Source organism: Convolutriloba macropyga, chromosome 10, assembly GCF_964194025.1.
Source record: "Convolutriloba macropyga chromosome 10, txConMacr16.3, whole genome shotgun sequence".
Taxonomy (NCBI): Eukaryota; Metazoa; Xenacoelomorpha; order Acoela; family Convolutidae; genus Convolutriloba; species Convolutriloba macropyga.
The window spans coordinates 38,220,668-38,237,989 of record NC_134477.1 but is presented as its reverse complement, the minus strand read 5'-3'; the positions used below and the strand labels follow the sequence as shown (position 1 = coordinate 38,237,989).

The window sequence follows — 17,322 nt, the reverse complement described above, 5'->3', positions numbered from 1 at the left end:
GTCTTCGATATTAATTGCTAATGGCTTGGGGTCCAGATTCAGCAGATTTTTTGACGGTAAATTTTGTCACGTCATTCCCAAAAGTCAATGAAGTATACAGAAGTAGATGGAATTAAAAATCTAAACTTTTAGCAAAAAATTCTGGAAATTGAAAAGAGGAGTTTTTCGTTCCTGTTTTTCTGCATGGGAAGCTCAGGGCCCCTGCAGGATGCATTATAAAACAAATAGCAACTAAAATCTCAACAACTAAAAGAGAAAAACTCATATACTCAAAACAAGTCACATAAACATGAATTGCTCCCCATAGTAAGATGTTGCGGTCTTGTCTTGCTCCATTTGCAACCGACTGGCACTTCTTAAAGATTTTTGTGCATTTCCGAGCCAGTTTTTTTTTTAAATTGCGATTGTACTCCGATGAAACCATCTGTTATTTCTTGAACAGTATGAAGAGAATGTTTTGCTTCGATGAGATTAGCTTCTTTTGTAACTATATTGAGAAATATTTTCAGGCTACAAAATGGTAGAAATTTCCAAAACAGAGATGCATTCAGTTAATGTATCAACTGTTGTGAAAAAAGAAGAGCCAGAGACTTGTCAGAAAGAACAAAAAAGTGGCGAGCTTGAATATCACCCTCTTCAGAAAACTTGGTCTCTGTGGTTCAAAAAAGATCAACCTGGTGCTACATGGGTCGGCGGACAGAAAAGAGTTCATTCTTTTCATACTGTGGAAGATTTTTGGTCGTAAGTTGTCGATTTTTTTATGAAATAAAACGAATGACTGCGACAATTAGCTCTGTTATCTAATACATAGTAATCTCAATTTATAGTTGTAATTTTTGAAAAAATATATCTATGGGTATATGTAATTCAGGTTGTTCAACTACATTCAACCAGCCAACCAATTATCAAAGGGGAGTGATTATTCTTTGTTTAAAGAAAACATTGAACCAACATGGGAGGACCCAGTCAATAAGAATGGCGGTCGGTGGATTGTCACAATCAACAAAATGAAGATGGATGAAAAAACTAACATCGACAAGTATTGGCTTGAAACGGTTCGTACTGGAGTTCTGGTTTCCTTTATCGGTAAATCTATCTCGCAGAATAGTTATCTGGGCCATATAACACATAGTATTTTTGTGCAAAACGAGTGCCTTGTTGTCTAGTTGCATAGGAACTTATTAGGTAGTTCTATTTGAACTTGAAAAAAAAAATATAATCATAGGTCATAAAGGTGACCCGTCCGACAATTTGTGGATTGACAAAATGATAAAGCGAGGCAGATGCAGTTGTAGCAGTTCACTCGGAGGTGATAAATAATATTCTTTAGGCAACATTAAAACTGACAGTTAGTTGACTTGCCTGGTTTTTCTCTGGAATTAATCCAGAAAATTTCTCACTATGACGACTTTTTTGCTTTTTTTTTCTGCCGTCAAACAGATGAAGCGTTCTTTTTTTAATAGCTCGGATAACGAAAGCAGAAACCATTACCAGAAGAATACTTCTAATAAATTGTCTTTTCTTTGTTTCGTCGACATAACATTTTTCAGACCTTGTCTTCTATTTTTTCATGAGATATTCTTCTAGTAGATTTGTTATGTTTTCGTTTTTTTTTTAAATTTTTATCTTTGCATAGGATTTCTGTTTTCCGTAGAATTTCATGTTGAGTACCGCTCGTGAAAACTTGAATAAAGTTAGTAAGAGGATTTCAGTTTTTGCAGTTAACATTCCACATGCTCCATACGACTGCTTGTTGTTTTCCCACGTTTTTTTGCTCGCTAAATTTCCTTGTCTGTATGAGAAGAATTTTATTTGCACACTTTGCAATGATCAACGTTATAGGAACAGCTTGAAGAACTTCTGAACAATGCTTTCAGAACGTATGGAAGTCAAGGCCCTTCCGTCAATATGATGAGTGGGAAAATTTTTCAACTGCCTTTGGCAATCATCTAACCATCGTGGCTGAGTTGCCTGGTCGCTACGGAAAATATTGCTGAAACTTTGTCAACACTTATTCCATTGGACAAATGCCCAGGCGCCAGACGTAAGGTGTTTGTGAAGTTGTCTTTGGAAGGGCAAAAAACGACTCTATGTCCTTTTATTTACTGCTAAAGCCAACATTCAGTGCAAAACTTAAAGCAGCAACAAACAGAAGCTATACTTCTAAACGATGAAAAAAATGCATTCAACAACCTGAAAAGCAAATTAGCTCTTGAGAACGTCAAGTAAATTTTGCCCCTCCACCTTGAAATCTTCTGGTAATTAATTGCCGGGAAGCGATAGCGGCTATTATTGGGGACATCGTGGTTTTTACAATTCAAAAAATTTGAATTGTATTGGGGCGCTGTGTTTTTTTAAGATGTGTTCACACATTTTTCAATGACTTTGATCTTTCAAAACGGGATAAACAGGTAAAGCCCAGCGGGCATTCAGTTTCATTAGAGGCCCAAAGTGGACGTTAGTGGTGGTTCAAGTGCTTAGAGTGGTGCAGCTGCTGGGATGGCCTCAATTTATGGTTTTTGGGCTCAAAATGGTGCAATTTTTTATTTTTTTTTGTGTTTTTAAAGTTTTTTGTTTGATTAGTCTTTGGTTGAAGTTTTTAAATGTTGATGAAGGCCTTTTGCGAGACAAAATTACTCATTATGACCATTTTATGAGCTATATGTTTTGGTACTACAAACGCAACCACGCAAATTGATACTAATTTTTGCATTTTTAAGTTTTTTGAAAATTTGTGTCATTTACTGAGTTTTTCCCGCTTCAGGGGCCAGGCAATCTCGTTTAAGGTTTGATTATAGGGCAATGTATAGTTTCTAGTAACAATAGATTGGTTTTCAACATTTTAATGTCTCGAATTTTAGCTTTTTTTAAATAAAATCTGCAATTTTTTTCAAGGTTTCCTTAAGTTTTTGTCAATTTCTGATTTTTGTCCAATCTCAAGTGCCCAAAAACCTATTCCACGGTCTCAAAACAGTTACTGCATGGTTTTTAGTTTCAATGGATTTGTTTTCAACAATTTAACCTTTCGAGTTTTCAAAACATGTCTTTTATTCAGTTTTTCTTGCCTAAGTAGCCGGGTCACCTCATAGAGGGTTTGATAGTGTGTTAGTAAATAGTTGCTAGGTGGCAATTCAATGGTTTTCAACATTTTGAAAGAACGAATTTCAATTTTTTGAATTTTGAAATTTTTTATTAAAATTTTTGCCTATCGATCTTTGAACCAATTAATTTTTTAAGACTTGGAATTGGGATACTGGATAGCCTCTGGAGACACAGAAATGACTCTTAAGATAATAATATCACAATTTTTAGCAAGGTTTCATCAAAATTGCAATTGATTTCATTTTTTTAAAAAAATTTGTGGGTCATTTTCAAGTTAAATTTCAAGGGCTTCTTGCAGATATAATGCTGCAGCAGTTTCAGAAACCAAAATTGGTTTCGAACATATTTAGAAATAGGTATATTTAATGGGTTGAAATTTGGCCTTAGGGGTAAAAGCTTCAAAGTTTTAGCAATAATATTATTTAGTTAGTTTGATTGTTTGTTTCATTTTTTTTAGATGATTTTGTTTGTGTTTTAGCTGTCATTTTTCGAGTACTTCTAAGTTTATTATTCAGTTCTTTGAATTGTATTTCAGGACTTGTCCTGCTATATTTTTTAATTTGTCTTTATCGATGATTCTTACGACCTGACTTCTTGGAATTGACTTTTTGGATGACTTCAATGACTTCTACTGCTTTGCAGTTAAAATTTGTGTTCGTGACGTCATTTCGGCTTTATGATCAGTTGCGTGACTTACCTCACTAAAAAAATGACTTCTGAACTCACTTATGAAACTTTGAATATTATGAATATGAACATTTACTAGTTAAAGATCAATAGTGTGCATCTAAGGAGTGCTAAACTTATATCACCTAATTGTTGATTATTAGTCTTGAGTTGTTGATTACAAATATCAATTTTGAAAAAGCTCTTTTAGGGATTTTCTTATAGACCTATGTGTCATAAAATTGACAGTCCGAATCTAACCCAAAAAGTCTTGTTGTCTATTAAAGGACTGGTGGTCGATCTGTCTATCTTATTTGTTTAGTTGTTTCAATTCATGGAAGACCACAAGCATCTATCGCGACAATCTGCTGGCTATGTTTCTGCAATAGTTTTTTGTTCTTTTTTTGTGCATACAGGGTGGTCGTGAGCGTTTTTGACTGTCATAGTTTAAAATAGCTGTAAAAATTTTCATCGTCAGACCAATAGTTATTTCAATCCCCTGGATTGTAATTAAAGACTTGTCCTGCTTTTTTTACAATGTAAGGAATTTGAATAGTATTTGAAGATCTGTTCAAATGGTTTGGTTATTTTTGAAGTCAAATTGAATTGATGATTTGAAATGATGGTCACTCTGAAACAGGCAGTGGAGCGACAGAGCGAGTGTTATCGCGGCGTAAACTTTTTTCACTCTATTTTTAAAGTAGAGTGAAAGTACTGCAGTTGCTCAGCAGATCAATTTAAAATGAACAGTGTCAATACCGAAAAGCGAAATCGAAAATAGAAACGGGACGAACCGATTTTAGAAAAGCCGAATTTTATATGTCCGCTACTTGAACTTAGTATTCAAAAATTGCCATTTCTAATGCTTGGATACTAGCCTCTGTATCCTCTCATTATGGAAGGGGAGTATTTCGGACTCTGAAATAAGATTTAAGAATGTGCACTTTAATGTATTCTTTTCTATGTAATCAATCTTTTAAATTTTTTATGCTTTTGTCACGTGTTTTTTTGTATGGAAAATTTTGCTCTGACCGATTTGGTTTTTCGATTGATTTTTATCATGCTTGACTTGATTATTGCGTGATCTAAATTGTTCTACCATTCAGAATTTTTAATGCGTATATAAGGCAAAAACCCTATTCGGCAAAACAATTTCTTGTAGTCTTTAGGCAAAAAATTTTAACTTTTGTGGATGCTAGGATTTGGTTCACATGGCTCTATAATTCTCAGGTGTCTAACAATTGTCCTCACATGAAAATGAGTTAATAAAGTTCGTTTAAGATGCAGTACTTTTTCTAGCTTTAACCTTCCTATGTTCCTCTGTAACTTCTGGGCAAAGAATTTAAAGATATGGTGGAAAAAATGCTAAACAATCAATAAAACATTTTCTTTGCTTCCTTTTATTATGGGGGTGGGGGTGGCATAATTGGCGATTGACATGAACTTAAATGCTGTGCATGCTTTGTAAGCTGTTATATAAAGACAATTGTTAGAGACGTTTGATTACTCTATAGCGTGAAGTTGACTGTGAAGTACAGTCGGTAAGGGTTATAAATGTTGTTCGCTGGTGTCCAAAAAACCTTAGTTCAAAGTGCTCTCTTTATGACCGCAAAATTGCTTCGACCTCATCGAGCTTCCTTCTAACATTCCATTCGAAATAATTCCCATTATTCTAACATCCCATTTAAGCTCTTAAACTTTATTTGAAGCTATTAATGAGTAAACTTATTGCCCCACTAGAAAGCAAGTCGTCTGTCATTTTTCTCCTGATGTATCCGTGACGTCATCTTGTTCTGATACTTCAAAAATTTTAAAATATTGGTTTTGTACGAAGGATTTAAGGCGAATTTAGGTTATTTTGTTCTAATTAGAGGTTATTTGATGGCAGCTGCGCATAACTTTTAGTTTAAGATATCATAAGCATTTGTAGAGAAACTTTCTGTTCAGAGATTTTTAGTTTCCATTCTTTTCAATTGTATTTTGGGACAACTGTTAGTTCTAAGAAGCTATCGCAGTTGTTCTCTGGAAATCTTTGGACTATGTTGTCTATATTTCTAGTCGTTGACTGAAACGAGATGTTATTCCCGTGCATGTTTTTGGGCGTCCGATATAAGTAAAAACTTGCTTCGTCGATGCCATTTTTTTGTAATGGGTGGGACTGAGATATGAATACCAGTTTAAACATTTATGACGGTACTTGGAAACTCACGAAGCTACAAAATAGCTGGAGTTTTATAATTGTAGAAATTTTGTCAGGAGACAATTATTTGGGACGTTCAAGAACGTCATACTGTGGGGTGGAATATGAAGTACCGTCTGTAAGTGTTTTAGTGGGTGTTTGCCCAATGTCAACGAAACTTTTCATTGCCGTGAAAAATTGCTTCCGCATAATCAAGCTTTTGCCTAGTATCCCATCGCACACAATTTTATGCAGCTGGAATCAGGTGGAAGCAGTTTAATGCTAGAAGTAATATCTGAACAGCAGCCAAAACTGGTTTTGTTTTTTTTTCACCTGAAATCTTACTAGTTAGTTGCCTACATGAGCTAAAACATTTGAAGCCCTTTAGTATACTCTTTGTCACGCTAGAGAGCAATTCGTTTGTTATTAATCGGTTATGTTATCATGATGTATTCACGTCGTCTTGTTTTCAAACTCTGAAATTTCAAGACCAACTTATTGGATGAAAATGAAATTTGATCGATAAAGAATTAAAGCATAGCCATTGGAATATGATTGGAAAATTCTGGGTCATTGGAAAGGTAAGAATTCCTTTCAGTACCTGTATCTTAAAAGTAAGTTTTAAAATTCGAAGTAGAGCGGAGATTGCATTGAGTGGACGGTTCTCCTAATTAATTTTATTATGCAATTGATGAATGAATGCTCCATTTCAAATTGTGAAAATATATCAATTTTTCTTGTAATTCCCTGTCTATCTGAGAAACGAATGTTGCTTTGACAGTTTTATAAGTAATATCAGTTTTATCCCATCGCACACAATTTTATGCAGCTGGAATCAGGTGGAAGCAGTTTAATGCTAGAAGTAATATCTGAACAGCAGCCAAAACTGGTTTTGTTTTTTTTTCACCTTAAATCTTACTAGTTAGTTGCCTACATGAGCTAAAACATTTGAAGCCCTTTAGTATACTCTTTGTCCCGTTAGAGAGCAATTCGTTTGTTATTAATCGGTTATGTTATCATGATGTATTCACGTCGTCTTGTTTTCAAACTCTGAAATTTCAAGACCAACGTATTGGATGAAAATGAAATTTGAGCGATGAAGAATTAAAGCATAGCCATTGGAATATGATTGGAAAATTCTGGGTCATTGGAAAGGTAAGAATTCCTTTCAGTACCTGTATCTTGAAAGTACCAGTTTTAAAATTCGAAGTAGAGCGGAGATTGCAATGAGTGGACGGTTCTCCTAATTAATTTTATTATGCAATTGATGAATGAATGCTCCATTTCAAATTGTGAAAAGATATCAATTTTTCTTGTAATTCCCTGTCTATCTGAGAAACGAATGTTGCTTTGACAGTACGTTGCGGCAATATGCCACGTTGTAAAAGAACACGTGAAGAAATTCGTTGGTATAAGCGCCTTTCTTATATTGAGATTGTGACGTAAAGCTATTTTTACGTCGTCTAAGTTTTTGTCAATTTCTGATTTTTGTCCAATCTCAAGTGCCCAGAAACCTATTCCACGGTCTCAAAAAAGTTACTGCATGGTTTTTAGTTTCAATGGATTTGTTTTCAACAATTTAACCTTTCGAGTTTTCAAAACATGTCTTTTATTCAGTTTTTCTTGCCTAAGTAGCCGGGTCACCTCATAGAGGGTTTGATAGTGTGTTAGTAAATAGTTGCTAGGTGGCAATTCAATGGTTTAGAACGAATTTCAATTTTTTGAATTTTGAAATTTTTTATAAAAATTTTTGCCTATCGATCTTTGAACCAATTAATTTTTTAAGACTTGGAATTGGGATACTGGATAGCCTCTGGAGACACAGAAAGGACTCATAAGATAATAATATCACAATTTTTAGCAAGGTTCCATTAAAATTGCAATTGATTTCATTTTTTTTAAAAAAATTTGTGAGTCATTTTCAAGTTAAATTTCAAGGGCTTCTTGCAGATATAATACTGCAGCAGTTTCAGAAACCAAAATTGGTTTCGAACATATTTAGAAATAGGTATATTTAATGGGTTCAATTTTGGCCTTAGGGGTAAAAGCTTCAAAGTTTTAGCAATGATAATATTATTTAGTTAGTTTGATTGTTTGTTTCTCATTTTTTTAGATGATTTTGTTTGTGTTTTGGCTGTCATTTTTCGATTGATCTGCTGGTCAGGTAGAGTACTTCTAAGTTTATTATTCAGTTCTTTGAATTGTATTTCAGGACTTGTCCTGCTATATTTTTTAATTTGTCTTTATCGATGATTCTTACGACCTGACTTCTTGGAATTGACTTTTTGGATGACTTCAATGACTTCTACTGCTTTGCAGTTAAAATTTGTGTTCGTGGCGTCATTTCGGCTTTATGATCAGTTGCGTGACTTACCTCACTTAAAAAATGACTTCTGAACTCACTTATGAAACTTTGAATATTATGAATTTGAACATTTACTAGTTAAAGATCAATAGTGTGCATCTAAGGAGTGCTAAACTTATATCACCTAATTGTTGATTATTAGTCTTGAGTTGTTGATTACAAATATCAATTTTGAAAAAGCTCTTTTAGGGATTTTCTTATAGACCTATGTGTCATAAAATTGACAGTCCGAATCTAACCCAAAAAGTCTTGTTGTCTATTAAAGGACTGGTGGTCGATCTGTCTATCTTATTTGTTTAGTTGTTTCAATTCATGGAAGACCACAAGCATCTATCGCGACAATCTGCTGGCTATGTTTCTGCAATAGTTTTTTGTTCTTTTTTTGTGCATACAGGGTGGTCGTGAGCGTTTTTGACTGTCATAGTTTAAAATAGCTGTAAAAACTGTTTCATCGTCAGACCAATAGTTATTTCAATCACCTGGATTGTAATTAAAGACTTGTCCTGCTTTTTTTACAATGTAAAGAATTTGAATAGTATTTGAAGATCTGTTCAAATGGTTTGGTTATTTTTGAAGTCAAATTGAATTGATGATTTGAAATGATGGTCACTCTGAAACAGGCAGTGGAGCGACAGAGCGAGTGTTATCGCGGCGTAAACTTTTTTCACTCTATTTTTAAAGTAGAGTGAAAGTACTGTAGTTGCTCAGCAGATCAATTTAAAATGAACAGTGTCAATACCGAAAAGCGAAATCGAAAATAGAAACGGGATGAACCGATTTTAGAAAAGCCGAATTTTATATGTCCGCTACTTGAACTTAGTATTCAAAAATTGCCATTTCTAATGCTTTGATACTAGCCTCTGTATCCTCTCATTATGGAAGAGGAGTATTTCGGACTCTGAAATAAGATTTAAGAATGTGCACTTTAATGTATTCTTTTCTATGTAATCAATCTTTTTAAAATTTTTTATGCTTTTGTTTCGTGTTTTTTCGTATGGAAAATTTTGCTCTGACCGATTTGGTTTTTCGATTGATTTTTATCATGCTTGACTTGATTATTGCGTGATCTAAATTGTTCTACCATTCAGAATTTTTAATGCGTATATAAGGCAAAAACCCTATTCGGCAAAACAATTTCTTGTAGTCTTTAGGCAAAAAATTTTAATCAACTTTTGTGGATGCTAGGATTTGGTTCACATGGCTCTATAATTCTCAAGTGTCTAACAATTGTCCTCACATGAAAATGAGTTAATAAAGTTCGTTTAAGATGCAGTATTTTTTCTAGCTTTAACCTTCCTATGTTCCTCTGTAACTTCTGGGCAAAGAATTTAAAGATAGGGTGGAAAAAATGCTAAAAAATCAAAACATTTTCTTTGCTTCCTTTTATTATGGGGGTGGGGGTGGCATAATTGGCGATTGACATGAACTTAAATGCTGTGAATGCTTTGTAAGCTGTTATATAAAGACAATTGTTAGAGACGTTTGATTACTCTATAGCGTGAAGTTGACTGTGAAGTACAGTCGGTAAGGGTTCTAAATGTTGTTCGCTGGTGTCCAAAAAACCTTAGTTCAAAGTGCTCTCTTTATGACCGCAAAATTGCTTCGACCTCATCGAGCTTCCTTCTAACATTCCATTCGAAACAATTTTATGTTGTGGCAGTTTAGTGGAGTTTCCCATTTAAGCTCTTAAACATTATTTGAAGCTATTAATGAGTAAACTTATTGCCCCACTAGAAAGCAAGTCGTCTGTCATTTTTGTCCTGATGTATCCGTGACGTCATCTTGTTCTGATACTTCAAAAATTTTAAAATATTGGTTTTGTACGAAGGATTTAAGGCGAATTTAGGTTATTTTGTTCTAATTAGAGGTTATTTGATGGCAGCTGCGCATAACTTTTAGTTTAAGATATCATAAGCATTTGTAGAGAAACTTTCTGTTCAGAGATTTTTAGTTCCCATTCTTTTCAATTGTATTTTGGGACAACTGTTAGTTCTAAGAAGCTATCGCAGTTGTTCTCTGGAAATCTTTGGACTATGTTGTCTATATTTCTAGTCGTTGACTGAAACGAGATGTTATTCCCGTGCATGTTTTTGGGCGTCCGATATAAGTAAAAACTTGCTTCGTCGATGCCATTTTTTTGTAGTGGGTGGGACTGAGATATGAATACCAGTTTAAACATTTATGACGGTACTTGGAAACTCACGAAGCTACAAAATAGCTGGAGTTTTATAATTGTAGAAATTTTGTCAGGAGACAATTAATTATATTAATTTTATTAATTTTATTATGCAATTGATGAATGAATGCTCCATTTCAAATTGTGAAAATATATCAATTTTTCTTGTAATTCCCTGTCTATCTGAGAAACGAATGTTGCTTTGACAGTTTTATAAGTAATATCAGTTTTATCCCATCGCACACAATTTTATGCAGCTGGAATCAGGTGGAAGCAGTTTAATGCTAGAAGTAATATCTGAACAGCAGCCAAAACTGGTTTTGTTTTTTTTTTCACCTTAAATCTTACTAGTTAGTTGCCTACATGAGCTAAAACATTTGAAGCCCTTTAGTATACTCTTTGTCCCGTTAGAGAGCAATTCGTTTGTTATTAATCGGTTATGTTATCATGATGTATTCACGTCGTCTTGTTTTCAAACTCTGAAATTTCAAGACCAACGTATTGGATGAAAATGAAATTTGATCGATGAAGAATTAAAGCATAGCCATTGGAATATGATTGGAAAATTCTGGGTCATTGGAAAGGTAAGAATTCCTTTCAGTACCTGTATCTTGAAAGTACCAGTTTTAAAATTCGAAGTAGAGCGGAGATTGCAATGAGTGGACGGTTCTCCTAATTAATTTTATTATGCAATTGATGAATGAATGCTCCATTTCAAATTGTGAAAAGATATCAATTTTTCTTGTAATTCCCTGTCTATCTGAGAAACGAATGTTGCTTTGACAGTACGTTGCGGCAATATGCCACGTTGTAAAAGAACACGTGAAGAAATTCGTTGGTATAAGCGCCTTTCTTATATTGAGATTGTGACGTAAAGCTATTTTTACATTGACGTAACACTGACAAGAGTATTTTCGTATTGTGTTAAGTGGTTTAATTGCAATCTGTTCAGCGTTCGTTCACTGCTTTTATTCTCTTCATGTTTCGCCGAATAAAATGGAAATGCTATTAGAAAATGTATTATTTTTCATGAATCGATGAATTTTTTGCACTTAGCGTTTTGTTCAAGTTGCTGCTGATTAAGTCCAGCTCAATGATAGAAAGAAGTCAACTTTTTTGTAGCTTGGAACAAGTTTCCGTTTTGTGTCTCTGCAGAACAGGATTGAAGTAGCGTTTAGAAAATTAAATAGGAAACCAAATGATTTAATTTTCCTTTGTTTAATCAGTCTTGATTCAACTGTGATTAGAAAATGTGAGAGTTCATTCAGTTATTTTTTCAATCGTTAATTGAGCCTTGTGCGAACTGCTCATGTATATGCTAGCATTGTTGCTTCCTTTGATAATGTTTTTTTTGCGAATTGGGTCGATATGGGGTAATATATTTTTCTGTCTGCAAATGTTCCTTACTAAAACAAAGGAAGAGGCACACTCTGAAAACAAATAGGTCATACTAGTGTAATCATCGTTAAAATGTCAAAACTGAGAATAAGTCAACAAGTAAAACAGAAATTTGGCATTTTTAGATTTAGAAGCCAGATTTGGGGGCATTGTAACAGCGCCCTTCACGTGTCGCGTCAACTAGCTTAGGCGAAGCATTTTGAAGGTTGTAATTAAGAATACAGATCGGTGCTTAAATTATTCCTTAATCAAAATAAAGGTTGACGCGATGACGTATCTAACCAATGCTAAAAACATGGTTTTAGGAAAATATGGAGAACATTGCATATTGATTGTTGGGCTCAAGAAATATTGGATTAGACGTCGATTTAATTAGGTTGATTTAAATAGATGTGGATCGAGTGATGTTATTGCACGCAGGTATTGCTGTTGATTGGGGAGGGTTTTGAAGATTCCCTGGGTGACTTCGTGGTGGGTGCGGTGGTGAGTATCAGGGGCAAGTACAACAGAGTGGCCGTCTGGATCACAACCACCGATGTAGAAGTCACCAAATCAATCGGGTTAGATAACTTTTGTCTTTTCTATGGTAAATTGCTCTCAGAAAAGTCTGCTGCAATTATTTGTGTCATTATAGACTTTTTATAGTTAATAGCCGCCCTCATCTTCTCAGCCGGCTATTATAGCGCTCCTATTTTTTTTACAATTCAAAGAATTTGAATTGTATTGGGGCGCTGTCTTTTTTTTAAGATCTGTTCACACATTTTTATGATTTTTGAAGTCAAATTGGAGTAGCGATTTTGGTCACGCCGAAACAGGAAATGAAGCGAAAAAGCGAGCGGCGTGAATTTTTTCGCTCTAATTTTAAAGTAGAGTGAGGAAACGGTCTTTGAACAAAAATTCGGTTTCTCGGTAGTGGTTTTTTGTTCACATGCGACAATTTCACTCTGATTTTTACTGTTTTTTCGATTTTTTTGTGTCGGATTTTCTGGATGGTTTTCCCCAATCCATTCATAGTTCATTCTAGGCCTAGTTTTTTTGTTTGAATTAAATTTTCATTTCTCGCTAGGGGTGTTTTTGTTCACATGCGGCATTTTGATATTGATTTTCTGTTTTCTTATTTTTTTGTTCGGATTTTTTTTAAAATGGTTTTCTGAATTCACTCATAGTCCATTCTAGGTCTAGTTTTTCTGTTTAGTCAATTAAAATTCTTTAAATTGTACGTCAGGACTTGTCCTGCTATGTTTTTTTACTTCGTCGAACTTTTTTTCGCCTTACCATTTTGCCGCTTTTTCAGCATTTTGCGTGAAATCTTTTTTGACTTCTCTAGGCTAGTTTCTCTCTTCTCTCATTCTGCTAATAGTGATTTTGAACATCAGTTGCTCAGCATAGCAATTCAAAATGAACAGAGTCAGTATAAAAAAATGAAGTCAGAAGTAGAAACGGGATAAACCCATAAAGCCCAATTTTAGATGCCCGCTATTTGAACGCCGTTCCTATTAGTCTTAGTTACCATCTCTAATGCTTATTGATATTGACAGTAGCCCCTGTAGCCTCTCTCTAAGAAACAGAAGTACGTTATCTTCAACTACGAAATGCCATCAAAATAAATCGGACTTAAAAAATGTTTTTGTACAAAAATCTTTTTTTTCAATATCTTCTAATCTTTCAATCCCAATCATGCTTAATGGAATCAACGGCGGCTATTTTCCGGCAATCTGCCGGGTATGTTTTTTTGCGGCCGACTGGTCTGACTTTCGTTAATTTTTTGCTTCTTGATGTCTGCTTGTTGTTATTTGCTTCAGAGAAGTGTAGCATCTGCTTGGCTATTTCCTCAAAATCAAATCAAATTTTTAAAAGTTGACTCGTTAACAGTCCAATAGAGGTTCTGCATGGTAAACTTGATTTCCGTCAATTTACGTCTGGTTATTAGGAACCTGCCAGTTATTCCATAAAATTGTTAAGATATAAGCTTGCCTGTTTTCCGTAGATCACAACAAATTGTGTTTCACGTGATGTCTCTTCGACGTGGCACCCAACGTCTTGAATTCTCATTTTTCAATTTTTTGAAATTATGAAGGTACGATCAAGCTGAAATGATATCGGCGTCAGGAAAAAATATTCAATGCCAAAAAATGCATTGTTCTAATGTACCTTATGTGTCAATATTGCCTTATCTTACCCAATATCATATACTTCCGAACTAACCGAATATAAATGATGAGTATTATAAAACATAGCCCAGAACTAGTATGCGACTGGACTGTAGAACGTAAAGAACGAAAATGTGTTCATTCCTTTCGCGTGTTTTGGTATTGGAGATTCTAGCATTTGGTGAATGTCATGTTGCTTGTTCTCAGTTATTACGGTGGATAATTTTCTGAAATTTCAGCAACAAACTTGCAATAATTGGAAACCACTTCATTTTAAAAAATCAAAGGACTTGAAAAATTTGGGCTCATTCCTAATATTGGGTAGCTGAACTTATTTGGCGGCATTGGTTGAGTAGAAAGTGCGAGGAAATGGTTTTTTTTTTACTCGAAACCTCAATGCAGTAAAATAAGCTCTTGTAACATTATATGAAACCATTCAAATTTATCCTGGCTACTGTCCCTATTGAAGCCGCCGCTCGTCCATCGAGAGCAATTCGCGCTACGTTAGTCGATTTACGTTTTCAATAGAAATTACGAAGTTTGAAGAGATGCACAATTTTGCGTGTTCAACCCGTTATTTAAAAAGCTCTGCTTTGGATCACATTGGAGATATTTTTGGTGGTATCAAGCAGAGTTGAAGTTTTCTTAGGGGCTGGAATGTCTTTAATGGTTCCCGATTTCTCTCAGCGATAGCTACGGCGCGTTCCAGTATAAAGCGTTAAATTTAACTATAGACCTTTGTCAAACTGTCTGCATCGGTTGGAATATTAAACTTATCACAATCATGTTATCGTTTTAGGGAGACATTCAAAGCACGCCTGAAGATACCAACAGGAACAACCATACATTTCCAAGTGAGATATATATTCAAAAATAGTTATCCCTTTTTTTGGCCGTATCTATCTTTTCCTTGCATCGGAATGGACTACTTTCTTAAAGTTTGCACAGAAATGAGATTAAATTGAAAAATCAGTGAAATTGGAACTGTTTCTTTTTCTCGGGGTGGAATTTTTCTATAATTGACACTTAGATACCCCGATGTATGTTAGTTGTAATGGTTAGTCCCGCCACGGATAAGGATTTCCCATAAAATAAAAATGTCTTTAACCGGAAAGGAAAGAGTTCCGAAAAATGTTGTTTATTGTTCCTGCTTCAAAAATTCGGTTTGAACTAAAGAGTTGGGTTCTTTTTCAGACTCACAAAGACGCACAAAACCAGACGAGTAGTGCCATGAGGCACATATACGCTGTATGACACAGCCACCGAAACACAAATCTTCCCTGCACCACCCTCCCCCACTCAACTTACCCCGCGCCTCGCCTCTGCTGTCCCTCACCCTGTTCGTATGTCTCTCATCACAAATTTCTTGAGAGTCTCGTGACGTCACGTGGTATCGTGAAAGTGCAAACCGACAACTTATATCGCATAATCAGCTTATCTCAACTACAACTTGTATATTGCAATAAAAATGAGCAACAGAAGCAGCCATGATGGACGAATGAGAAATAGTTGGATTTGATTATTTTTGAAAATGATTTAAAAGAATACAATGAGAGAATATGTACGAAAACGTCTGCAACCAAAATGTCCGCCGATAACGCAAAGTAACAGCCCAAATCATATCAATGAGCGAAATTATCACTTGGATTGTTTCGATTTATCTTGTTCATACCTAATTGGCGTTGGGTATAATTCATTCAGTCCGTAACATTTCAAATCAGAATCGAAGAAGCTGAAAATTTGAAAAGAATACTAGAAAACTCTGATTCGAAACTATCGGATCTACAAAGTCTACTTTAGATAGCAATAAGACTCAATGCAAAACTTACATATAAAACTTTTTTCGATACATTTGATGTTTATTCTCGAAGCAATGAAACATATAAGCTTCTTGCCCTGATATTAAATTGCCTTCTAATTCAACTCAATTAGTATTTGTAATTTGTATTGGTGTCAAAGAAAATGCTATTCACAAAGTGATAAATTCGGAAATTTTAGTCCGATTTTCTTCTCCCGTTTTGTTTGTTGGGAATTATTTCTAACTTTGCTGATCTTTCTTCGTCTGCTATTGCGCCTTATCCTACCGGGTTAAGCCCAATTTTTTAATGTAGAGTTTGATGCAACTGACTTCAAAAAGCTAACCATTTTTTTCTGTCTTGAGAATCGGGCGTCTAGAACGGAAAGATCACTAAAATGACGTTGCTTTCTTAATTATTATTGGTCGATTTTCCTGCAGTTTCATTGGTCAATAGTTCTTAATTCAGTTTCGTTGATATCAACACCTTCATTTGCTAATTTTTCTGAAGTTTATTGCTTCACCTTGCGGTCCTGATTTATAAAAACTACTATTGTTTACGTTATCTTGGTTGCAATCATCTTTGTTGTTTATAAAATGGTTTTCGTTCTCCAGCTTTCAATTTGTGGTCATAAAATTAATGGCCATTTTAGTTGCTTCGCTGTTTGTTTGTTTGTTTACTCTTAAATGTTGTTGATGCTTTTGAAGCTGAGTTGATTTATGCATATATACAACCTCCCTTGTTGTTAACAGGACTGTGCTGTATTCATACCAAAGAGAGCCTAATTTTTTCGTTAAATTTCTGCAGAGAGTATTGATTTTGCAACATTTCAATTATGAACACTCTGGACCAAAGCATAAATAGCATCAAGATAGTTTAGCAGGTGACCCAAAACAAAATTGAAAAAAATCGAGATCATTTTTCTGGGATGGAAAGCAGTATTATGAATCGTATTAATTATACGAAGCTCTGATTCTTGGTAATCATAGAATAAAAACCAATTTTTATCTATTGGTGTGCTAAGTGATTGTGTATTTTGTTATTTTACATATTGCAGTCCTGTTATCGTTATTATTCTTGGTATGCTTGTAAACGTTGTTGCTCTTTCTTTATTTACTTATGCTGATGTCATTTGTTGAATTTTGTCGTCTCTGCAATCTAAGATTGACCGCCGATATTGCCAGAAAGTGCGCCTTGTAAAGAGCGCGGCGGCAGTCTGGTTATGTTAAAGCGAGGTTGGCCTAAATGTTATTTTTGTTCAATTTAACTTCTTCCTTCAAGATTGTATTCATAATAACCTCAGAGAAGCAGAGAAGACTAAATTTTCACAATAGGATGTTTCGCTAGATTACTTTGAGAAAAACATAGTCTTACTTTTCTCACTTAAAACATTGTTTTAAAGCTCGAAAGTTTTACAGAATTCTTCCTACCTGAGTAGGATTCTTCCTACTCTTCTTACTTCTTCTTCCAATTCGTCCTAATTGAGTAGG

At 34.7% G+C, this 17,322-nt stretch overlaps 1 protein-coding gene across 1 annotated transcript; it reads left to right on the top strand.

The window, feature by feature from the left end:
- Nucleotides 1–512: 512 nt before the first annotated feature.
- On the top strand, nucleotides 513–17,114 carry LOC142347950 (eukaryotic translation initiation factor 4E-like). Its single transcript, XM_075399115.1, has 5 exons — nucleotides 513–741; nucleotides 872–1,055; nucleotides 12,307–12,446; nucleotides 14,836–14,890; nucleotides 15,231–17,114. The coding sequence occupies exons 1-5, from the start codon at nucleotides 518–520 to the stop codon at nucleotides 15,288–15,290; spliced, it is 663 nt and encodes a 220-aa protein (XP_075255230.1). The 5' UTR covers nucleotides 513–517; the 3' UTR covers nucleotides 15,291–17,114.
- Nucleotides 17,115–17,322: the final 208 nt, after the last annotated feature.

What these genes read in the sequence shown, in the direction of transcription:
- LOC142347950 (XM_075399115.1), top strand. Translation starts at nt 518, where the DNA reads ATGGTAGAAATTTCCAAAACAGAGATGCATTCAGTTAATGTATCAACT. An exon ending in ACAAGTATTGGCTTGAAACG is followed by an intron (nt 1,056 to 12,306) that starts GTTCGTACTGGA and finishes TATTGCACGCAG; the next exon opens with GTATTGCTGTTGATTGGGGA. An exon ending in GAAGTCACCAAATCAATCGG is followed by an intron (nt 12,447 to 14,835) that starts GTTAGATAACTT and finishes TTATCGTTTTAG; the next exon opens with GGAGACATTCAAAGCACGCC.